Source organism: Melanerpes formicivorus, unplaced genomic scaffold (genome assembly GCF_026170545.1).
Source record: "Melanerpes formicivorus ecotype bairdi unplaced genomic scaffold, bMelFor1.0.p_v2 SCAF_49, whole genome shotgun sequence".
NCBI classification, from domain to species: domain Eukaryota; kingdom Metazoa; phylum Chordata; class Aves; order Piciformes; family Picidae; genus Melanerpes; species Melanerpes formicivorus.
Window position 1 is genome coordinate 5,188,011 of NW_027142401.1, and position 24,212 is coordinate 5,212,222.

A 24,212-nucleotide genomic window follows, 5' to 3' on the forward strand; every position below is an offset into this window, starting at 1 on the left:
AACCCAAAAAAATACCCAAACAAAACAAACCACACCACCTCCAAACAACCAAACAAAAAAACCCCAACCAGCCAAAGCCCATCCAGAAGCAATCTGCGTTATAGTGAGGTGCAGCCTGCAGCTAAACTCCCGCCGGGGTAACGAAGTGGACGTGGGCAGGAGAAACTCTCTCTGTGTGTGCGTGCACTCTTGGGGGGGGTGGGGGGTGGGTGGATAGGTGCAGAAAATGAAATAAAGTCTGATAATGAAAGTTAATTCAAACTACTTTCGTACACAATAAACTATCTTTTTATTTTGATTATAAATAAGGTGACTGTATTTCCCTTAAAATACAAGTACATAGGAAAACTTGGTAGAAATTATTATTTTTAACAAGGTATTAAAACTGAACTCTCTTTAAATCGGCCACAGGTTCTACACTGTCAGCAGGTTCTTCCTTAATTTGTTTCTAGTGCCATTAGACTTTTACTTTCTTTCTCCTCCGTGCCTTTGGCATTCGAATTTCTACTCCCGGAATATTTTGTTTTCTCTAGCAAGAAGTCTCTGAGGTGTACCCCGCCCCCACAATAATCAGGCTGATGAATTTGGACTCGATCCCTTCACCCTCGAGTATGTGAATCCCACGCGTTTGCTCATCACTTTTTCACGCTGAGGGCTGATCCTGCATCCCGTTAACAACCTGGTGCAGCTTCCCTCTTGGGAACAGGGTCCGCGCCCTGAGAGAGGCAGGGGTCTTTCAGGGTTTGGCAGAATCCCGGATTGTTTTTTTCATCAAGGAGAAAAAAAAATAATAATTAAAAAAAAAACAAAAAAAAAGCAGGGAAGGGAGAGCCGGGAGGAAAAAAAATATTCGTAATGTGTATAATTTATTAGAAGCTTCTTAGGAACTATATTTAAGCCAAATATCTACATAAGTTACAACAGGAGAATGCGGTGTGCGCATATAACAAACTGCCAGAGGATTTACGACGGGGCGATCAAGTGTCCATAAAAAAGGTGGGGGTTTGTTTGGTTGATTGTATTTTTTTTTTTCCTTTTCCTTTTTACAACAAAATATACAGGCTACTAAAAACTATGAGTTTAGTCCAACTTTTGACAGCATTATACAGCTACATGTTCACATCAAACGTAAGGAGGAAAATAAAAGCCAAGCCTTTGATGACTCCACGTCTCCATCCGCAAGCCCTGGCGCGGGGCTGGGAGCGGAGCCCAGGGGAGGGGGGGAAGCTGCTTCTGGTGCCTGGGTGACGTGAATGCGTTCTTTTGGGGAAAACCACCCCATCCCCCAAAATCTCTGTATTTACATGCAAGTCTTGGACGCTGGCAAAGTGTACATCTGGAATCCAAGCCTTCGGACCATGTCTAATGATGGTCCCCTTTCTGCAGACTGCTCCGTGGTTATTAGTCAGAAATATTTTTTTAACACTCCATACAACAACCTTAAGAAAAAATAAACCCCACGCACATACAAACATACAAGCGAACAAATCAAAACCAAACCAACCAAACAAAAAAACCCAACACCCCCCCCCTTCCCAAACCAACAAAACAAACAAACAAACAACCCCCCAAAACAAAACACAGAAAGAAAAACCAAACCCCATCAAGAGTAACAACAAAACCGAACAAAAATATTTCGCGCTCTCTCTCTTAGAGGTCCTCGGAGAACCACTCAGTAAACCGGGGAGGGGAAAAAAGTGTAAAAAAAGAAAAAAAAAGAAAGAAAGAAAGGGAAAACAAACAAACAAACAAAAAAAAGCCCACCCAGTAGTTTGGACAGAACAGAGGTTTGTGTGACTGGGAAAATCTGGGTTTGTCTTGGGTTTTTCCTTATTTTTTTCTTTTTTTTTTTTTTCTTTGTTTAATCCTTTCACCAGGTCCTACCGTATAGTAAGGTGGAGCAAGACATGGCAGTGCCATAGTCAGAAGTAGAAGAGTTTAGGTGAGACAAACCCGAGACTTGGCTCTGCAGAGAGGAAGGGCTGGCCGAGTGCTGTCCCATGTCTGGAGACTGCCCCGCACTGTTTGTCTGGTGGCTCTGATGCTGTCCGAGGCTGTTGCCATTGGTAGCCACTGTGATCGTTGTAGCTGCCTGCTGCTGATGGCTCTGGATCGCTGCTGTGGGTGTGTTGGAGCCTGCCTGGCAGGGTTTGCCATCCTTTACAAGCACTGGCACCGCCACCCTTCTGGGAGACTGCTGCTGCTGGCATGAGCCGTTCTCCTGTTGCATCTGCTGCTGTGCAGCCTTGTCTTTGGCCTGACGTTTCATCTTATAGCGGTGGTTCTGGAACCAGATTTTGACCTGAGTCGGGGTGAGATGTATCATGCTGGCTAAATGTTCCCTCTCCGGGGCGGAGAGGTATTTCTGCTGCTTGAAACGTCTCTCCAGCTCGTAAACCTGGGCCTGGGAAAAAAGGACCCTCCGTTTCCTCCGCGGCGTGCTCTGGAGAGGGGCCATGCTCTTGCTCACGTCTCCCAGGGAGCCGAGGCTGCCCATGCCGCCCATGTTCATGCCCGAGGACGGCGCCATGAAGCGGGAGACTGCAAGGGAGAAGGCGGCACGTTTTAGGCGGCTCGGCTCAAGCGGGGCTCCGCGCCCCGGCGGCCCCTGCCGCCGCTGGCCCCTGCAGAGCTCTGCAGCCCCTTGGCAGCCCAAACCCACCCGAGGGGCCTCGGGACGCCCCCAGTCCCAAAGAACGACCCGCGTCCCAGGGGTGAAAGGTGGACAACCGGACCCCTTTCTCACCCGGCCCAGCCCCAGTGAATAAAGGCGAACGCTCGGCCCTCGCTTTGCCTGGAGGGTGACACCCGAGCAAGTACCTGCTGTGACAGTGCGGCAGGAGCGACCGGGGACAAGAGCTCCGGTGGCTCCGGACGGAGCGGACTCGCCCGCTCCCCGCCGAACCTCACGGGACGCAGCTCCCGCAGCTCCGACTTTCCCCTCGCCAGCCCGGTGCCGGGCGGCGGGCAAGCCGACGGGCACCGCTGGCACCTTCCCGGGCCCCTAGGTTGTGCCGCTCCCGCCACACTGGACGGCTGCTCCGGGCTCCCGCCACCGCGGAGCTTCTCACCCCTTCCTTCCGCAAATGCAGCCACTGGAGGCTGCCATGAAATCAGACAGGGTGGAGGGACTGGGCACGATCCTCAGTCAGAAGGAAGAATTGGGGGAATGGGGAGAGAAAGGAGGGGGGGGGGGGGGAGTGACTGGAATTTGGACTGGCTTTTGCCATGCCGCGGAGCCCCCGGAGCCCGTTGCCCGCGTTGCGGCGGGGCAGGTCTGCGGTCACCCCCCCGCCGGCCAGCCGGCCACCCGGCCACCCAGTCCCAGGCTGACTTACTTGAGGAGAAGCGGGGGTCCGGGTTGGTGCCGTACCATCCTGTCGCCGAAGCGCTGTTCCGCATGGTGTCCTGGTAAGGCGGGAGCTCGCTCATGTTGCCCAGGTTCCCATTGCAGTAGCCCCCCATCGTAGCATGGGAGAGCTGGGGGACCCCTGCCGCTGTCATATGGTAGGCAGCAGTCACCGTTCCGTTGTGGCCCATGGGGTGCTGCTGCATGGCCGGCTGAGAAACCTGAGACTGTCTGTAGGCTGACAAGGGAGCCCCCAAGTTACTGCCCTCCATGCCCACTTTCTTGTAGCTTTCCTCCAAAGGACTCAAGATGTCAGACACTGAGAAAGGAGTCGTATGCTTTGGGCTCATCGACATGATTCGGCGGCTGGGGAGGAAAAAAAAAAAAAAAAAAAAAAAAAAAAAAAAAAAAAGGAAGGGGAGGCAAATCTTTTTTTTTTTTTTTTTTTTTTTTTTCCCCAAATATTCTGGTGTTGCCTTAACGCCGATCTTGTTGGATGTACACGTAACCGAGTGGACGAAGTCCGCCTTAATTGGATTGAGTGGAGGCTCAGGGCTGCCTTTCGTTTGTTTTAGCCAGACGCCAGGTTTTAGGCTGCCACCAGAGGCGGGGCATAGGCACTAAAGCAACAAGACAATAGAAGCCTACATCTTGCCCAAGATAATTAGCTTACATGCTGATGACAAGGTAAACACCTTTAAGTTTTACTTGTCAGGATTTTTTTTTTTTTTTTTATGTCTTTAAAAAAAGAGAGAGAGCGGGAGAGAGAGGGAAAGAGAGAGAGAGAGACCCCGTGAGCGCAACTCATTTTATTTTTCTCGGGGGTGGCAATATCGCAGACGGGAAATGGAAGGCAAGGCGAAAAGATCCCCATTTGACTGGGTGAAAGGATTTAAAATCAGCTCCCGGGTGGCAAGGCTGTCAGTCCAGCCTTTGTGAGAGCTGGGGAGACGGGGCTGAATGCCGGTGAGCTAAAGGACTGAGTGCCCCTCTGCCCCCACTAAGTTTGGTCCGGAAGGAGCCCCCCCGCTGCCGGGAGGGCAGCTCCCGGGGAGCAGGCGTTTCGCTCCGGGCCACCGCTCTCCACTTCCCGCATCGTCTTGTCAGGTGCCCCGGCCGGCTGCTGCCTGAACAGCGTTTGGGATTTAGCAGCTCGGGAACCTTTTCTATGTTTGCTGACACCCCCAGGGCGAGGATCTTTTCTCTCCCTAAACTCATAAGTTTCGTTCACTTAGGTGCTTTTTTATGTGTGGCTGGGGTTTGGTGTGGGTTTTTGTGGGGTGGTGGGGTGGGGTTTTTTGTTTTTGTTTTTGGGTTTTTTTTTCATTTTTTCTCCCCTCAGGGAGAGAAGGAAGATGCAAATTTGCAAAAACAGGGAGTATTTTAATTGCCTGGGGCTAGAGACTGCTGAAAAAAACACGTTAGCTCAAAATGTCGCCCATTATTGTCAAAGGCAAAGACTGCCACAGTCACTCGTGGTCCCTTCTGAACCTGAAGCTGCTTTCTAAGATTATTTATACAGCACGGAAGCTGGATGGAGGAGACCTCTCAGGTCATCACCTTGCCAATGAATTCCCTGCAGTTTTCCTCAAATTTGTGTCATTTTCGGATCTGTTCTCGGATCCAGTGTAAAAAACAAAAGCCAGCCCATTCACAGTCACACAGACATACACGTAGCTAGCCCCTAATGTCATTCGGGTCTTTGAAGAAATCTATTAAGTTGGTTAGTGTTTCCAAAGCTTGTATTTCGGGATGTTCCCAAGAGGAGGAGAGAAACATTCCCCGAGTGTTTCACACCTCAGCATACGACCCTGGTAAACCGAAATTTAATACAGCGATTACCTGAATATTAAGAAAATTACAGCGAAGGTACAGTTAACCCAGTGACTTTGAAGTGTCAAGTAACTATTTAGTAATTGCCCTTGTAAATATGTTTGTGCTCGGCTGGTTCGTGCTTAAAAATGCAAAAGTGCACTTGCTACCCGGGAATAACTAAATATCTTTGTCTAAAGTGGCAGCATAAATAGCCGGTCGCTTTGTGACTGTGCTTGATATTAGTACATAAGGATCATTTTGCTTCAATTGGGAGACTCTCATTCACTAGGCAAGAAACCGTTTAGGAGAAAGTAGGTTCCCGTATGAGAGTTAACATCCTTCAAGTGTAAGCCTCAGCCTTGATTACACTTTAGAGCTCTGCAAGAGGTGAGCTTTTCCACACAAATATAATCGGGGGAACTTTCCTTCAATCAAGCCTCCAGCTCTCCCACATCATCTCAGCTGCCTCTTTCGGCGCCAGCTCCCTCAAGGCTGAATACTCCGAAGTGGGCTTGTTGTGAGTCTGCTGGGTCAGGAAAGGCAGGGAAGGGGGATTTGGGGATAGAAAGGTGTCTGATTTTACCTTTTTTTCATATCTTTAGATCTTGACTCTCTGGATCCCTGGAACATTTATCTTCCCGCTCCCTCCCCGTCCCCCCCTTCCCCCTCCCCCCTCTTCCCCCCCCCCCGTGCCCCCCCCCCCCCTTTTTTTTTTTTTCCCATTTTGCGCGTGTTTTTCAGTACAGGCTTTGGGTTTGTTCCTACAGAGACACTCGACCTTGTTTTGGTGGTTTGTTTTTCCTCGCCCCTCTACCCCAATTTCTCAGGCATATGAGCTCCGTTCCTGTTTTATTAGTCTTGAAAAGGAGGGAGTGGGTGAACGAGGAAAAACAAATACCACAGTATCCACCAGAGTGACACTGCAGTCGGCTCCAATCAGAGACGAACCACAGCAAGTGACCGCGCAGTTTGTGGGGCAGAAGCAGCGACTGCGTTTCTCTCCGGGGAGTGCGAGGTGGGGCAGCTGGGGAGGCCCCAAGTGCCGACTCAGTCGGCGGGGCGCGGGAGCGGGGACGGCCGAGGGGCCCCACCACCAGCCCTGCGCCTTCCCAGGGGCGCCGACGGAGCGACCCCTTCCTCCCACCGCCGGCTGCGGCTGGGCCAGCTTATTTATCCTCCCGCCTGAGTGAGCGCAGGTCAGATCGCCTCCGAAGCATGGCTCAATTAGATTAACCCGAGCGAGTCCAGCCTTGACTCTGCGCGGCGTCTTGTAAATGGAAGCTAATGCGAGAGCTCTTCGTTCCCCCTTGGCTAAGGAGAAGGCTGAAACTCTCTTTGTAGGTCTGTTCTCCTATTTAGAAATACACCTACGCCTCGCAAGGTCCCAGCAGCACCTTTTAGCCCTGATAGACTGACCTAGAGAAAAGGAAGCAGGTCAGACTCTGCTCCTCCTTTCCCGCCCCTAAAGAGCAATAACGGGGCTACTAAAATAACGACGCACAAGTGGCGAGAAAGCTTCTTTGCTGCTGCCCTGTCCCGGGAGTCCGCTCACTCTTTCCTTTCAGATCCCTTCACCCAAGTTTCTCCCACCAGAGCTATCTTCGTACAGCCCTCGGGGAGGGCGGCCGCCCAGACAGAGCCCTGCTTAGGCTGCCTCTAGCGATGTATTCGTTTACCTGGTGATGCTGCTTTGTAAAACGCTCGAGTTAAAAAGAAATGCTAAGGAGGAGAGCAGGGAAGATAGGATGCGTTTTGCCTGGTGGAAGCATTTTCATGAGAATGGCACGGTCTTCACCCCGTGTTTGCAGAATGCGGCTACACCGACGTCCCTTCAATAGCTTCTGACCCCACACAATCCGTTTGATAACACTCGAGAGGTGGAAGAATGGGAGACTTTGTCAATCAAATGGTGCCAATCCCAATGGAAACGGTGCCACCAAGACCGCAGCGCGTTTCCTCATCAACTGGATTGCGGGGGCTGGGAACTCAAGGATCAGCTTTTGAAAGTGCGCGCAGGGCTCTCTAAAGACAACAATGTCTTTTTTATACCAGCCTCTGTGCCTCCCCAAGGGGAATCAAACGTGCTCGGCCAGCCTGAGCGGCCGAAGGGCTGCGGCTGTGCCTTGCCACCCATTTTGCCGTACCGGAGCCGCGTAGGGAGGGATGCTATTGTGCCTAGGTCTGGTGCCTAACTCGGCTCCTTGCCCCAGATCATTTCCCCCCACCTGTAGTCACTTTTAGCTCCCGCGATGGCTCCGCGCCATTCGCGGGCAATCAGTACCCACGCAGTAGTGTGGCCACAATTCAGCGCAGCACTGAAGCATGTGTTTAGGTGTGAGCGGCCCGCTGGGCTGGCTGGAACCCTCGGGGCATCTGGAGTCGGAGAGGAAAGGAGAAGGGTCCCAAACGACCAGCGGGCAAATTCTTTCACAAGAAGAGAGACGATTTCTAGGCACAACTTTTTGATACAAGGCATGGGGCGACCCCTGACTCCTGTGGGCTGGTTCACGGGCGCGTCTGGCAGGGCCAAGCTACAGGCACACGAAGCATCTCCTGCCTTGCCCAGCCCTGCCGCCCCCGCTCCGAAGCCCGGTAGCCGGCCCTACTGCTGCTCCTAGAGAAGTCTGGACTAAAGAGGGCAAAACCAGAGTTGGGACAGAACTATTTCCTTTTTCTTGGCCATAACGCAAAGCCCTCCAGAGAGAAGTTTAAATTACCCCTCCCCCCAAGCCCTGCGCCTGGAAAAGGGGCACAGCCGAGATAGCCTGCTGCAACTCTCCCCTCTCCACCCACCCTCAGCGAGCTCAGAAACTTCTTGTGCTCGCCCTTCATACAGCCTCTGAACCGCGAGACCCCCCATGGAAGATGTGCCCAGCACACCGTGCCCAGAGCCCACGCCTGGAGGAAAGGAGAGGCGCGGAGGTTTCCGCAGTGACCGAGTAGGGCGGACCTGTGTCGCTGTCACCGCCGGCCGCGGGCAGGACGCTGGGAGCCGCTCCCTGCCTGGAAAACACATGCTTGGGCGTGTAAGACAGGAGTCCTACCCAGCCGCGCTCCCTAGGCACAGAATGCCCCGGGGGCAAACTCTTGCTGTGGCTCGTGGGGACAATTCACCGCCGTGGGAAAGCCCCCGCTGCCCTAGTTATTTCGTTCGGGTGGGAGAAACCCGTCAATACACCGGCTGAAATCTCTCCCTGCCTTGGGAATCTAAGACAACAAGAGAAACCATCAAAGACTAAAGCGAAAATCCTCACCCCTCCGCAGCGCACGCACAGTTGCTCCTCCAGCTGCTCAGGGCGTGGAGCATCTCGCATCTGGGGTTTGTCGGGGGCCCCTTCGCCACCAGTCCTTGGTGGCCTTACTCTTAAGGCTCTGCGAGAGGGCAGCGCTGCCTCCTCGCAGCTCTTTTCCCTCCTTACCCAATTCCTGGCGGAGGGCTGAGCCCTCCTGCCCTAATCCTCCGACATCCCCTCCCGTCTTCTCCTTTCCCGGGCCATTCCCGGCCAAGAGGGCCAGGGTGTGGCCAGGTACGAGGTGCCAGGGCAGGGCTCCCTGAGCCACCGTGCCAGGGCGGGGGCAGCAGGGTTGTGGGGCACGCCTCGGCCCAGCAGCCACAGCGCACTCCGTCGGCGGATGTCCTGCTTGGGGACCCGGGTGGAAAAGGGCTGTCTGTAGGCATGGATGCCCCGGTGGCCTGGGGTGGATAGCGCACAACAGTACTCGTGGCCGATGTAGGACCCCCTGGTACCGTTATTATTAGCAGTTAAATATAACGTCCTCCGCATCTGGCTTCCTCAATATCAGGGGGTTGTCACTGCAGCAACGGTCAGTACCCACATACAAGATTTATCCTTGTCCCGAAACACCTTTGATACACTCGAGCTGAATTTTTGCGGAGGATTTCTGGAAGGCAGTTGCTGAGGCAGATGCAAAAAGTTACTCTACAGAGATAGTTAAAAACACGGGCACGGATTATATAGATACAAATACATACGAAAAGATGTTTTTTTTATCCGTACATGCCTACAAACTGAATCCCCAGGGGATAGATCTACTTGTCTGGATTCAGAGGTAGTTTATCACTATATTACACTAGATAGCTTAGGAGTTATGTGCTTTTGTATATGCCCACACACATGCCCCCACACACATGCACAGACGGGGAGGGGGTGTGCATACCTCCGGCAGTGGGTACACATGAGTATATATTTACGCATACATTCGTAGTCCTCAACCCTGTCGTCATTAAGTGTTTCAAGAAGGAACTCAACTTTTAAGTGGATCACCTCGCCTCTAACCCTCCCTTCGGACTCTGCCGGGGCCCAAGGTGGCTCCTGCCTGGACAGCACTGCCGCCAGGCCCGCGGTCGCGACGGCGCCGGGGAAAGGGGCTCTCGGCTCCCGGGTGGGGCTCGACGCCGAGCCGACGGACACGCGTGTGTCTGTGGGTGCAGAGTGGAGGGGCAGGCTGGGAGCCGGCACCAGCACTTTGCTTTATCGAAGCCCATTTCGGCGGTGGGCGGGAAGGGGACGCGTTGCCCACTGCCCCTCGGTTTGGTCTCGATACCTCCTCTTGCCCCAGGGTTGCTCTGCCGAGAGGCTGGGGAAGCTGCAGCTTGCTCTGGGTGCCCTGCGAGGCTCGGGGTCGGCGCCCTCCCGCGCCCTCGGGCCTGAGCGGAGGCGCACGGCCTCGGGCCGGGAGCCCAGGGAAGCTGGTGGCGCTCCCCCGCGCCTGCCAGGAGCCCGTGCTCTGGCGGGAAGACGACCTTTCCCCCTCGACCTTTCCCTGGGGGTAACCAAAGCTCCCTTTTATTTTCAATGTCACTTCGGAGTTTGCCTTTTGTTCCCCACTACCTCTCGCTTCCAGGGATACGGGCGGCTCCCCGCTGGCTCGGGGAGGGGCAAGCGGTTGCAAAGATATCTCATTTAAAAATGACAATGGAGCCCTTTCGACCAGCCCGGGTGGTGCCCGAGCTTTATTTTCGGGCTGGGGGGAAGGGAATTGTTTGCTTTGCTTTTGTTTTCATAGCAAAACTCGAGGACAAGTTGCAGGAGGGCTGCGATGAGCCACGGCCCGTTCTCATTGCCTTAAGAACCAGGCAGGGCCACCCAGCCGAAGGCCGGCATATCCGCTGGCATACCTATGGCAGCCTGGGAACCCGCGCACACTGTGCGGCTCCAGGCGGATCTGTCCGCCGTTGCCCTGCTGACTCTGACTTCGTTGTGTCCGAGTGTCCCCACACCCTTCTCTGCCACCCCTATGGTCCCCAGTCTGTGGCTTGGCCCCCAGGAGATTTAATTCGGCTTCTTCTCTGCGCCCTCGGCTTGGCAAAGGCAATGTCTTCAAGGCGGGGCGCAGCACTTGCGCTGTCGCGGCTCCAGCTGCCAGCCGTGCCCGGGAGGGACACACCAGGACCGGAGCCCGCAGGCCCGGGAGGCGGAGGGACACACAGCAGCCTCCGCTGGCGGCCGGGGGAAGTGCAACGCCGGCCCCGGGGCGCGGGGGCCAGAGCTCCCCTGGCCCTGCCGACTGCTGCTGCTGAAATTTCACACGACCCAAAGCAGAAACGAATAAACGAGGAAACAGAATGGGATTTTTCTCAGTCGTCCTCGTAGGAGACCGATGGATACGTATATATCCCTCCCTCTTCACTATGCATTGCTCCAGATCTGGAGGGAAGGATTACCTTCTTTTAATGTTGCATCTCCTCCACAACACCCTCCCACAGGTGTAGCTCCTCTTCTGAGCAGAATTCTTCCCACTCTCTGGGAAAGTATCTGCAGTTCAGCTGTTCCTGAATCAAGAGGAGCTGTTTAATAATTTTTCCCTTTTTCCCTTCTCCAAGTATTTGCTCTTGAGAAGCACAGTTTAACAGTTTCAGATTGTGCTTTTGACAGTTCATGGTGATATACACCATGGTGATATACACCAAAACCTGCCTGTTGTGAGCGACTCTGCTTCTTCCCCATCTACTTCTTACTACCTGAGCTTGCAGCGCGTGAGTACATCCCTTGAGGACTGAGCTCGGTTCCCCTTCTGCAGGGGCAGCCTGGTTGCCCCATGCTCTTCCCTGAGTGTGGGGAGTGAATCTGCTGTGCCATCAGGGACTAAAGTCCTCAAAAGCAGAGTTGAGATACATCAATGAGCTGGCCTGCTAGGGCTAGACTGACCCAAGTGCCCATAGAGAGTGGCAGATGGATTTGTTTATTTCTCACATGAACCTTAAAATTAACATTTCCTCTGAGTCTTAAACCTCCTGGAATCTCAGTTCACTCTGCCTTGGTTTTCTTCTATTCCTTTCCTAGGAGAGAGGACACAGAGGTTTCCTAGGCAAAGAGGACAATTTCAGAAGCCCAAGGGCAATTCTAGGGATGTTTCAGAAGTCTCCTTTTCACTTCATGGGAACCAGAATCTCTGGGAAGATCATGCCCTCAGTCTGGCTAGTACAACTGGTAGGTCTAGTTAAAAGCTGATGTAAAAAGCTGCAGCACAAAGGAAGCCATTTGTAGGGAAACTCAACAATGAACTTTATTGGTCCTGCTACCAAACCCATTAACAAAGCTATACACTCTGCAGCATTATTTTCAAGCTTGGGTTTTGTTAACCAGCTACTGACATATATATGGCCCAGGGCACTGATGTAACAGGTGCATTCCTCTTGCCAGGAAAGCATTCAGTTCAGTTCAGTTACCAATTTCATCTAGTTCAGTTTCTAGGTACTACTCTTTCAACAGTTTCCTGCTGTAAATAGGATCTCAAAAGTTCGTTGTACAGTGGGATGTCTGCATGGCATACATGGCAGAGAAGATCTACTTGGGCCATGAGATCTGCGTGCCACAGAATGAATGTGACTGCTCTGACAGCAGCTCTCATTGCTGGGTCAGATACCCTGGAGGTCAGATTGTGCTCCACTAGCTGAACAACCCCATGGCACTGTATTTGTCAGAGTGCTGTAAAATCACCCTGTGTGTCTCACCCCTGCACCAGTGGCACCTGTATTGCCACACAGAGCTATGGAGGCAGAGTCCCTCTAATTCATGTGAAAAATGGAGATATGAGATATCGAATTACAACTGTTTGCAATATGGAATTAGTACTTGGAGCAAGGGGTGTCTGTATTTTTCTGTCACTGCACACATCCTGTGTTCTTGCTCAAGCATGGGCTTTTCCAACATTCCCTCTGACAAATGTATTTGATTACATGTGCTGCACAGTGCAAAAGATGGGATCTGCCAGGATGTTCTTCGTGCCAAGGAAGATCAAAATGTTTCACCCTTTTCTTCTCCCAAGAAGAACCAGTAACCTGGCAGAAAAAGGACCCAGTTGGAAAGGGACTTTTTGCCCAGTCTTACAGCTATGTGAAGAACGGAGCTGCTCCTAAACGGGTGGCTCTTGTTGTAATCAGCTGATGCTCACATCTTCCCCTGCTGCCCACAACAGCAACCTACCTTCCTTATTTGGCTCCCATATTTCTGCAGGATGCTTGTGACTGAGTGCTGACCACAATGTTTCACAAATAGAACAAAAGATGGGCTCAACCTTGCAGAACCTTCTTGCTGGAGTTGATCACCAAGATGGAAAGAACGAAGTTCAGCTTGAGGTTCAGTTGGGTTGAAGGGCTGAGAGGTGGAAAACAAACCCCAAATCTATTTGTATTGTAAAAAAAATGCACCTAAGAAATTTCCAAAGGTCCAGAAGTGTTTTACCTTTTGAATTGGAACATCATGGTCTATTCAAATAAAAACCTTAAAACGTGCTAAAACAAGTCCTAGCTAGCAGCTCTATTCTCTCTTCCCCCAGACATTAATCATTATTAGCATTCTAGTCCAGAAGAGTCTCCATGTAGCAGGACTATCTTCTATTACTTGAGATGATAGAGATAATGAAGTTAAAAATTTCACTCATCTTTGCCCTGCCATAAATGAGAGCACATATTATAGTCATTCGAAAAATAGCTAACCATAGAGTTAGGTTCAAGTTACGTTTTCAATGTAGAAATGTTTATGGTGAAAAAGCCCAGATACTTTCTTGGAAGTAGTTTAACGATGTAAAATAGTCCATTAATGGATTTTGACTACTGTGCAGTTTTTGAAATAATGTTCCTTACAATTAGTTGTTTCATCATTCCTTTATGTGCCCTGCTTATTTCAAATTCCAGGGAAAGAACACTGCTAAGCTGATATAATGAGATAATACCCTTCAGTGGCATAAGTAAGGCTATGAGCTGGACTGCTACCCACATTGGTAATTATACATGCTCCATTTCCACAACTTGAACCAGAATGAATACTCTAAAGCATTTTACTGTCTCTGAATAACATTAACTGGAAAAACAACAGCGACAACCACCCCACAACAAACAAAAACCACCCAGGTGAGTAATTTTTTTACGTATTAGTATAGGAGAAAGCAACCTGAGCTGCTTGTCCTTGTGTGGTGGAGTCAAAGTCATTTTATGAGCACTTAACACAAGTAAGGAGGAAAGACATTTTGTCATCTACACACAATACTTTCTGCGCCAACTCAGTCCGCATGGGTGCCACCTTCAGATTCTGCATGACCTGCAAAGTCACCAGAAGCCAGGGATGACATCAAACATTTTTCCAGTTATGAGATACAAGCCTTAGAGGTGAATAAATTTGACATTTCCACCCCATCTTCTCTCTAGGGTTCAAAACATCCATGAATATAAGAGTCTTAGTGTGATAGAAACAGGCATAGCCTTTTATGCCTATTTTGAGGTGGCAAAAGAGACAAAAAAATTATCTCATGGTCATATGGGAAATAGGTGGGTCTAACGTCAGTGTGTCCTTCTAGAAACCTATTTTAGGTAGTGAATGAAGGTAAATCCACCTGCTGTCCATCTCACCACACTGACCTCTCTGTCAGCACAGAGAGCACAGTTTGCTGTTGAGGCTGAGGCAAGATTTCTGGTCAGAGCAGCTCGATGCTGCAACTAAATGACGCCCCCAGTGGTCCCTGTGCCTGCACCAGGTACGGAGCAGCTAAAAAAAGGTCGAGAGGAAAAACATCGGGGTGACCCAGCAGCTCCACAGTCCCTCCTTGTGGGGCTGCAAACAGGGCTGCAGGATCTGCCTCAGAAGCGCGGGCACTCTGCCATCGCCTGCAGGCAGGGGTCCGTCCTGCCACTTTGCCACCTGTGGTCCAAGACTCCCCCAGAGTGAGAAATAAGGATTGCATTTAAATTCAATGGGAAGAGTCTCTGGTACTTACAGCCTTTAAAGCTTGCACTGCAAAACCTATCAAAGAGTACTTGCTTCTCATTATTGCATTTTGGTGCTTTTGCAGTAAAATAGCTTTGTCCTGAAAGCAGCCTGGAGACATCAAATGGAAATACATATTACATGAACCAGGAGTTTCCAAACAGATTTTGCTTTGGGTATTGCTTGCTGCAGGAGCCCTTGCTGCTGGCGGAGGTGGCAGCTGGAGCTTTCAGTGTCAGCTGTGGCCATGACTACTGACAGTGATAGTGACTGGCAGCACTGACTTTGTACTAGCTCTGTGCCACTGCGCATCTCACCTCCAAATCTCCAGCTTCTCATGAACCCAGGGGCACCAATGTAAGCTCCCTAATCTTTCCCCAGCCGCACTGCCTTTATTCCCTTCCTCTTCCTCCTATGTCACTTTCAGCTGCTGACCAGCACTGGCAGTGTATTGGCAAGACTTTGCTTTGGTGACAGAGGTTTGTGGGACAGCTTGTGTACGGGTACCAGCCCCACAGCACAGAGCAGTCTGAGTTGTCAGCAGTACAACACAGGCTGAAGGATCTTCATTCTTAGAAAAAATGCAGATTACAGTGATGAACCACTGAGGCAAAAAATAAAAAGGAAAGGAAAGGAAAGGAAAGGAAAGGAAAGGAAAGGAAAGGAAAGGAAAGGAAAGGAAAGGAAAGGAAAAGGAAATGGAAAGGAAAGGAAAGGAAAGGAAAGGAAAGGAAAGGGAAAGGAAAGGAAAGGAAAAGGAAAGGAAAGGAAAGGAAAGGAAAGGAAAGGAAAGGAAAGGAAAGGAAAGGAAAGGAAAGGAAAGGAAAGGAAAGGAAAGGAAAGGAAAGGAAAGGAAAGGAAAGGAAAGGAAAGGAAAGGAAAGGAAAGGAAAGGGAAAGGAAAGGAAGGAGGAAAAGGAAAGGAAAGGAAAGGAAAGGAAAGGAAAGGAAAGAAGAAAAGAAAAGAAAAGAAAAGAAAAGAAAAGAAAAGAAAAGAAAAAGAAAAGAAAAGAAAAGAAAAGAAAAGAAAAGAAAAGAAAAGAAAAAGAAAAGAAAAGAAAAGAAAAGAAAAGAAAAGAAAAGAAAATAAAAGAAAAGAAAAAGAAAAGAAAAGAAAAGAAAAGAAAAGAAAAGAAAAGAAAAGAAAAGAAAAGAAAAGAAAAGAAAAGAAAAGAAAAGAAAAGAAAAGAAAAGAAAAGAAAAGAAAAGAAAAGAAAAAAGAAAAGAAAAGAAAAGAAAGAAAAGAAAAGAAAAGAAAAGAAAAGAAAAGAAAAGAAAAGAAAAGAAAAGAAAAGAAAAGAAAAGAAAAGAAAAGAAAAGGAAAGAAAAGAAAAGGAAAGGAAAAAAGAATCATTGATTTCTTTAAACACTTTCAATGAATTTTGAATGTTCAGTTCTCTGTGGCCTGTTCCTTGCAAGGTATAATGATTTGCTAAATGGGCAGCCCCTTGAATTGGTTAACTCCTCTAAATTTTCCTTTTCTGCCTGAGTGATTATACATCCTGCATTTATATATATATAAAGAGGGTAGAAATGCAGGAGAAATGCCTTTGTCTCAATCTATATGCCATTCCTTTATGAAGCTTGAAAATATTTTTCCTCTGCTATTTATTCATTTTACTGTGCTGTATATCCAATTAGACTATTCTGCAGTGGGTTCAGAAATGAGAACCGTTCCACCTCCCTCGCACACCGCTCCATTTCTCCTCAGTTTCATTTCCCTCAGGGTCACTATTAGGTGATGATATGCAGTAATGTCCCCAGTGAGGTGCTGTTTCCATTAGCTTTCCCCTTCAGAGGTGGTCAGAGGTCTGAATTCTTACATGATTTGTTTTCTTGGCTACTTAGAAAATAAGGTTCAGTTCTGATCCCTCTTTTACTGGAAATGTTTTCTTTTCTGATTTTTTTTTCCCGCTTTTATGGTAAGACAGAGTCTCTCACCTCTGATTTTAAAACAAGAAGTATGTTTTGGATGATTTCTTTTTTTTCTTTTTAAATCAACATTCAGTAGCATTTATATAAAAAAATAAATTGCAAAAGGAGGGAGAAATCACGTGGCAGAAGAGGGCACACACATCCACACACCCTTATTAAGGCAACCACAGAAAGTGGGATCAGGCATATCTACTTGAAATGCAGTGAGAAAGCAAAAAATACAACCAAACCAACCCAAACCAACCTCCTCTTGTGGAGCACAAATCATTTTCTGTAGATGGGTAAATGCATAAGCATCATACTAAAATAATGCAGTAGATGTAATCTTTTCCTGAATCAAACACAATTCAATGTACTTTGGGTTACGCTGTTTTGGGAACTGCCTTTAGGGGGATGACAAACCGCAGCAGGTTCATATTCTTGCCTCAGTGAAGGATCCTTTGAGGAGGCTCAAGGGAGACCTTATTGCTCCCTATAACTACCTGAAGGGAGGTTGGAGGCAGATGGAGGTTGGTCTCTTCTCCCAGGCAACCAGCACCACAACAAGAGGACACAGTCTCAAGCTGTGCCAGGGGAAGTTTAGGCTTGAGGTGAGAAGAAAGCTCTTCACAGAAAGAGTAATTGGCCAGTGGAATGTGTTGCCCAGGAGGTGGTGGAGTCACCATCCTTGGAGGTATTAAAAAAAGGATTGGATGTGGCACTGGAGTCATGGTTTAGTTGTCATGAGGTGTTAGGTATTAGGTAGTAGGTTGGATTTGATGATCTTTGAGGTCTTTTCCAGCCGGGTTGATTCTGTGATTCTGTGAAAGTTTATAGACTTTTGATCACTGAAACCACTTTTTTTCCCCCCATTTTTTTTTCTTTTTCTTTTTCTTTTTTTTTTTTTCTCCTGATCATGACATTCTGCCATGTGGGGGCACTTCCATGCCTTGCTGGACTTTAGCTTACAAGCTTATGAGTGGCTTTCCCCTTCAAGTTAATGTTACTGGGTAGCTTTATATTAGCTCTTCACACCACTTGAGATCCACGGCAGGGCTTTATGAGAGAAACTGGAGACAAATGGCCCTGTACTTCATTGCCATAGACCTTGAATAAACAGTTGTGGAAGTGAGTTTGGAGACAGATTAGGGCTATTATCTCAGGGGAATCCATGGCTCAGAAGTTTGGAGGAGAGGTTTAGGCATGCAGTGACTGTTACTGGAAAAAATCACAATTATTGATCATATAGCCAAACTTACGAAAAAACCCATCAGAGCTGGGGTGAATTTCAATCACCAGGCCTATTTCTTCAATCTAGTTTTGTTGATATTTTCATGTTTTCATTGAGTATTTCCTACAGTTATCTACATTTAACTAGGTAAAGAGTCCTTGATAGATATGCTGTAACTAAAATCTGGCAAGTTTTTATCTGGATTAAACTGTATAATCTTCAGAAGAAAAGACATTTTTCCTGAACTGACTTTTTTTCTTTCCCCTCTTAGGCAAAACTAATTGAAACTCCTTAGAGATGCCAATTGCCTGCATTTCCCCCAGTCCTCCAGCTCCTTAGGTGGATGCCATCTCCCAGCAGCATTGTTGATTACAGTCTGATATTATCAGATGTTTAATTTTCTCTCCCACAAGCCTTTTTCTCTGTTTCAATACTTCTGCAAAGCAAGTATCAAATGTCCAGACTTGTTTTCAGTGACAGAAATTCACCAGAACTCCTGAATGGGACCTGGGGGTACTGGTTGATGGTAGGCTGAATATGAGCATGCAGTGTGCCCAGGCAGCCAAGAGGGCCAATGGCATCCTGACCTGCATCAAGAACAGTGTGGCCAGCAGGAGCAGGGAGGTTATTCTGCCCCTGTACACTGCACTGGTTAGGCCACACCTCGAGTACTGTGTCCAGTTCTGGGCCCCTCAGTTTAGGAAGGAGGTTGACTTGCTGGAACGAGTCCAGAGAAGGGCAACGAAGTTGGTGAGGGGTTTGGAACACAAGCCCTATGAGGAGAGACTGAGGGAGCTGGGATTGCTTAGCTTGGAGAAGAGGAGACTCAGGGGTGACCTTATTGCTGTCTACAACTACCTGAAGGGAGGTTGTAGACAGGCGGATGATGGTCTCTTCTCCCAGGCAGCCAGCACCAGAACAAGAGGACACAGTCTCAGGCTGCACCAGGGGAGGTTTAGGTTGGATGTTAGGAAGAAGTTCTATACAGAGAGAGTGATTGCCCATTGGAATGGGCTGCCTGGGGAGGTGATGGAGTCACCATCATTGGAGGTGTTTAGGAGGAGACTTGATGGGGTGCTTGGTGCCACAGTTTAGTTGTTTGGGTGGGTTGGATTGGTTGATGGGTTGGACACGATGATCTTGAAGGTCTCTTCCAACCTGGTTTATTCTATTCCATTCTAATGTTTTCATAAATGGCCAGGATTAATGAGAAGTATCAAATGCTCCAGTGAGAGAAATGTTTAGTTTGCAATAATCTCAAATTTAAACAAAAAGCTCAGCTGATCTGGATTCTGAAAATGGGGTTGAAGAACTAAAAGCCCACAAAACCCCCTTAATAGTCTACTTTCTTCTGGGGAGCAGAAAACTGTGGAAAACCCCTTTCAAACTATACATCCAGACATCAGATGTTTAGCAGAAGCCTGCTCCATTGCACAAAGCAAGTAGTCAACACAAATATTTTCCTCTTCTGTGAATAATTGATGTTTGCTTGTGTAGTTTATTGGAGTGAGAATTGAAAATCGGTCATGTTACCACAGCAGGACTAACTGGGTTTCATTAAACATCACGAATGTTATGACTGCTTTCCATATACTGAAACTTTTCTGACCTTCCTTATCCACATTTGTTACCTGTCAGAGAAGGGCTTCATTCTTAGCTGTTAGGGGGTTTTGTATACAGAGACCAGCATGGCTTAGATTATTGCCCTAGAAGACATACAGTTGGGAAAGGATGTATCTGAGAAACAGCTGCAATCAAATTTTAGGCAACAACTCTAGATACTACATACTGCTAATATGAGTTTATTGACACCCTTATGATCTAGAATGCAGAACTCTTCTGAGCAGTAGAGAGTCTGGTCAAGACATATATTTTCATTGCATTAGAAAGCCTTTAAAGAATCATTATACTGAGATTACTACATTCTTCCTTGCTGCCATGGCAAGACTGAGGCATTATCAAAGGCAGGAATTCTGTTTCTCCTCGCTGGGCAGTAGTCCTTGTTTTCCAGAGGGATGTTTCTGAGTCTTGTGAGGTCACCTCTGATATAGAGGCAGAGACAGCGGTGGCATTCAAAAGCTCAGCTAGCAAATGTGCATGCTTTTCCTCTAGCAGATCCAAAGATGTGGATCTTGGCATTTATTTATTTAATTATTTAAGCACAGAGTTCTATATCTACTGGTTTAAAACAACCTGAATAAAAAAAGTGATAGTCTTTTCTTTTTAGCCATTGTTCTTTCCATGCATACTTGTTTTCTTCAGTCTTTTTTTTATAGTATTATTGAATTTCACTTTAAAAGATGCTCTTCCAGACTGCATAGCCTTCAACAGGGAACTGGAATGCCTCTAACATTTCAGTCCTTGGCTGAAAAATAGAATTCAATGTCTCCATATTATCCTTTTATTTAGTGAACTAGAACATTCTGTACCACCACTTTTAAAGAGAGTATTGTGGAGTATTTGCATAAGACAACTTAAATCCACACTAGAAACTGACCTAAACCACCTGACAGCTTAAATTTACTACTGCAGTGTAAAGCTCCTTTATTTCTTATTTTCAGGTGAACAGCTCCAGAGATGCAAAGGTAAATATCTTCTCTCTCTTTCTTCTGCAGGAATATTTTTCTGTCAAACTTTGCAACAGACATTATTAATTGTACACTATAATGTCTCTCCTTGGATTAGTTATCCAAATGAAAGCTAGGTAAAGCTCTTTACTTTCAAACCTTATCACAGAATCACAGAAGGGTTGGGGTTCGAAGGGACCTCCAAAAGGTCCAGTCCAACCCCCCTGCAGTGAGCAGGGACACCCTCCTGATCACGTTGCTCAGAGCCTTTTCAAACCTGACCTTGAATATCTCCTTCCCTGCTACTGGTCTCACATAGTTGTGTACACAGAGAGAAAGAGCAGAGATTTAGTTGTGGCCACCACTGCAACTGACATCATGGTCATTCTTTTTGCTTCTTCCTTTAAATTTACACACAAGTCATCTAACCAATATTTAACTTCTCTCTTTGATTGCCTCTTTCTTTATCTTTTACTTTCTGTAGTTAATCCTCCCTTATCATCTGTGTGCATAGATGTTCTCTCTGTTGGTTTCAGACCAGGTCAAATCATAGTCCAGGAAAAAAACAGCGGTGTGACCATGAAGGATATGCAGCTGCAGAGTATGTTTCTACTCCAAATACAGCTACATGTCCACTTATTGTAAGAAACCCACAGAACTGCTGAACCAGAGAGAAAAGGAGTCAAAGAGCAACTGACATAAACAAGTAAAAGCTTTTGTAGAGAGAAGGATTTGTTTTAGTTGCTCAGTAGCTACATGAGTTACTCGAAGGGCCTCTAGACAGTCTTGAAAGTGGAAAGCATGGACATTTCATGCCAGCCATTTATGTGGTGGAAGGGGCAAGCTCTGCTAGGAGGGCTCCATGTACCAAGACAGGTTGCAGAGGGGAGGGAGCATTGGAAGTTGCAGCTCTCTGGCAACCAGTTCTCCCAAACATATAGTCACATCTGATGTGTAGATTTTGGTCAGACTCCAGGTGAGGTAGTGTTCATCTGTCTTTGCTCCAAGTCATCTACCCTTGGACAGCCTGAAAAACTGAGTCCTAAATGTCTTGTCCTTCTTTTCACACATCCTGAGAAGGTGAGAAGAGAGTATGAGTAACTCTCAGCCAGCAGCCTGATGAAATACAACTTACAACAGAGGCTACCATGGGCAATTAGGGGAGGATGCCTCTTTTGCTTGTTGTCTGTAGAGCTAACTGGGAGCTAACTGTGGGACACTGGGAGAATCATAGAATTGTTAGGATTGGAATGGACCCCAAGGATCAGATAGTTCCAACCCACCCTGCCATAGGCAGGGACACCTCACACTCTGAGCAGGTTGCTCAGAGCCATATCCAGCCTGGTCTTATAAACCTTCAGGGGTGAGGCTTCTACAACCTCCCTGGGCAATCTGTTCCAGTATCTCATCACTCACATGGTGTAGAACTTCTTCCTATCATCCAATCTGAATCTGTACATTCTATATTTTTTCCATTCCCCCAAGCCCTATCACTACCTGACATCCTGGGAAGTCCCTCCCCAGCCTTCCTGTAGGCCCCCTTCAGATACTGGAAGGCCACAATTAGGTCTCCTTGGAGCCTTCTCTTCTCCAGACTGAACAGCCCCAACTCCCTCATTCTGTCCTAACTGAAGAGGTGCTCCAGCCCTCTGATAATCCTCGTGGCCCTTCTCTGGACACACTCCAGCATGTCCAGATCCTTCCTGCAATAGGGGCTCAAATACTGGGCACACTACTCCAGGTGGGGTCTCACCAGAGCAGAGTAGAGGGGGAGAATCACCTCCCTCGACCTGCTGGCTATGCCTCTCTTGATGCAGCCCAGGATGTGATTGGCTTTCTGGGGTGCAAGTGCACACTGCTGGCTTATGTTGAGCTTCTCATCCACCAGCACCCCCAAGTCCTTTTCTTCAGGGCTGCTCTCAAGCCAGTCACTGCCCAGCCTATATCGGTGCTTGGGGTTGCCCCAACCCAGATGCAGGACCCTGCATTTGGTCTTCTTGAACCTCATGAAGTTGTCATGGGCCCTTCTATTCGTCTGGGACTTGATTTTGTGTTACTGAAACTTTCTTGGAGTGTTTGAATCCAACAGCAGAAAAAAAGATAAAAAGATCATCTCCAGTATCCACCTACATGATGAAGTGATTGTATAAGACAGGAACATGGGAGCTTTATACTTTTAAATAATCTATATTCACGTGTTTCTTTCAAGGTTATCTTCTTTCTGGTAATCATTTCTTTAAAATTCATTCTTGACACATCTTATTTCTCTTCCATTTTTCTCTTCTGAAAAGGGCAGATTTCCTTACTCTTCATCCATGTGCACAGCAGAGTCAAAGGGCTGGCGTGTGAATGGTATGTGGCTGGAATATAACGGTGTTGACTTCTGTAGTTACTCCAGGAGTACTTGAGAGAAAAGTCAGGGACAAGTTATTTTTAACAAAGCAAAGCCTACTGTCAGAAATGTTTAAAGCTCTGTGCTGTAATGCAGGATGTGTCAGACAATCTTGATTTTTTAAAAAAGTACTCATTTCTTGTTTGCAACCACCTCCTAGCTGAGAACTTTGATGTTTTGCTGGATTTCTCCTCCTCGTGACCCAGTATTGCAATTCTTTTCTCCACTAGCCCAGATTAAGAAACTCTTCTGAATCACTGCATTAGTTGTGTGTTTACAGATGAATCATGAGTGAGAAAAAACAAATCTGAACCCTCCCATTGCAGCTTGCTCAAATGTATAATATTAATGAGCAGCACATTTGCTGGAAAAAGCAGTACCAATTTCCATGACAGTTTCCATTACAGTTTCCATGTGTAGACTGCACAAAATACCAGGCAGCCCAGGCAGCCAAGAGGGCCAATGGCATCCTGGCCTGCATCAGGAACAGTGTGGCCAGCAGGAGCAGGGAGGTCATTCTGCCCCTGTACACTGCACTGGTTAGGCCACACCTCGAGTACTGTGTCCAGTTCTGGGCCCCTCAGTTTAGGAAGGATGTTGACTTGCTGGAACGAGTCCAGAGAAGAGCAACAAAGTTGGTGAGGGGTTTGGAACACAAGCCCTGTGAGGAGAGGCTGAGTGAGCTGGGGTTGCTCAGCCTGGAGAAGAGGAGACTCAGGGGTGACCTTATCACTCTCTACAACTACCTGAAGGGAGGTTGTAGACAGGCTGATGATGGTCTCTTCTCCCAGGCAGCCAGTACCAGAACAAGAGGACACAGTCTCAGGCTGTGCCAGGGGAGGTTTAGGCTGGATGTTAGGAAGAAGTTCTATACAGAAAGAGTGATTGTGCTATGGAATGGGCTGCCTGGGGAGGTGGTGGAGTCGCCGTCATTGAAGGTGTTCAGAAGGAGACTTGATGGAGTGCTTGGTGCCATGGGTTAGCTGTTTGGGTGGGTTGGATTGGTTGATGGGTTGGACACGATGATCTTGAAGGTCTCTTCCAACCTGGTTTGGTTTATTCTAAATAAAGTTTTATTCAATTCTTCAAGTGTTAAAACTGCCTTTTTCTTTCAGTCATAAGCTGCTGCTTTTATCCACCTATTTTGTTATTCCATCACTTTTAGCCAAGAATATTTTGTTCTCTGTCACATTTTTATGTCATAGATATCCTGTTCTGTCCAGTTCTGCCACCTAGGTTGTGAGGAGTTGATTCACCCTAGAAACTCTTGCTTCCCTGTATTGCCTACAAAAGGTAGTTAATGTAACTGTCATTGAGCAGAATCCTGCATATTGATATCTACAATTAGGGGTGTCTAGTCTAATCTAGTTCTTTTGGTTATCTCCAGTATCCTTGAATAATGACTGCTGCAGGGCACAGCAGTATTTTGAAGTTCTCAAAGTAGAACTGTTGTGGGACCCAAATGCCAGCCCCTTGGTCTTTTCTCCCTGCTAATCTTTGTCTTTTTTCCTTAAGATTGAAAGTTATACCCTTTTTTCACATGTGTTTATTCAAACCTTCCTTGCCTTTTTTTTTTTCTCCCTCCCCCTTTCTCCATCTAGTAGCAATGTAACTTTGGAAGGATATTCCTTTCCTGATATGGTATATTGCTGTGAAAGTTCACATAAGGTTTCACAGAATACAGAATTAACCAGGTTGGAAAAGGCCTTCAAGATCATCAA

The 24,212-nt window shown here is 47.7% G+C and overlaps 1 protein-coding gene across 1 annotated transcript; it reads right to left on the minus strand.

Annotated features, from left to right (window-relative positions):
* Positions 1 to 275: 275 nt before the first annotated feature.
* Positions 276 to 8,653, minus strand: NKX2-1 (NK2 homeobox 1). Its single transcript, XM_068160389.1, has 3 exons — positions 8,419 to 8,653; positions 3,339 to 3,715; positions 276 to 2,541 (listed from the first exon to the last, which is right to left on the minus strand). Exons 1-3 carry the CDS (start codon positions 8,469 to 8,471, stop codon positions 1,871 to 1,873), a joined length of 1,101 nt encoding a protein of 366 aa, XP_068016490.1. The 5' UTR covers positions 8,472 to 8,653; the 3' UTR covers positions 276 to 1,870.
* Positions 8,654 to 24,212: the final 15,559 nt, after the last annotated feature.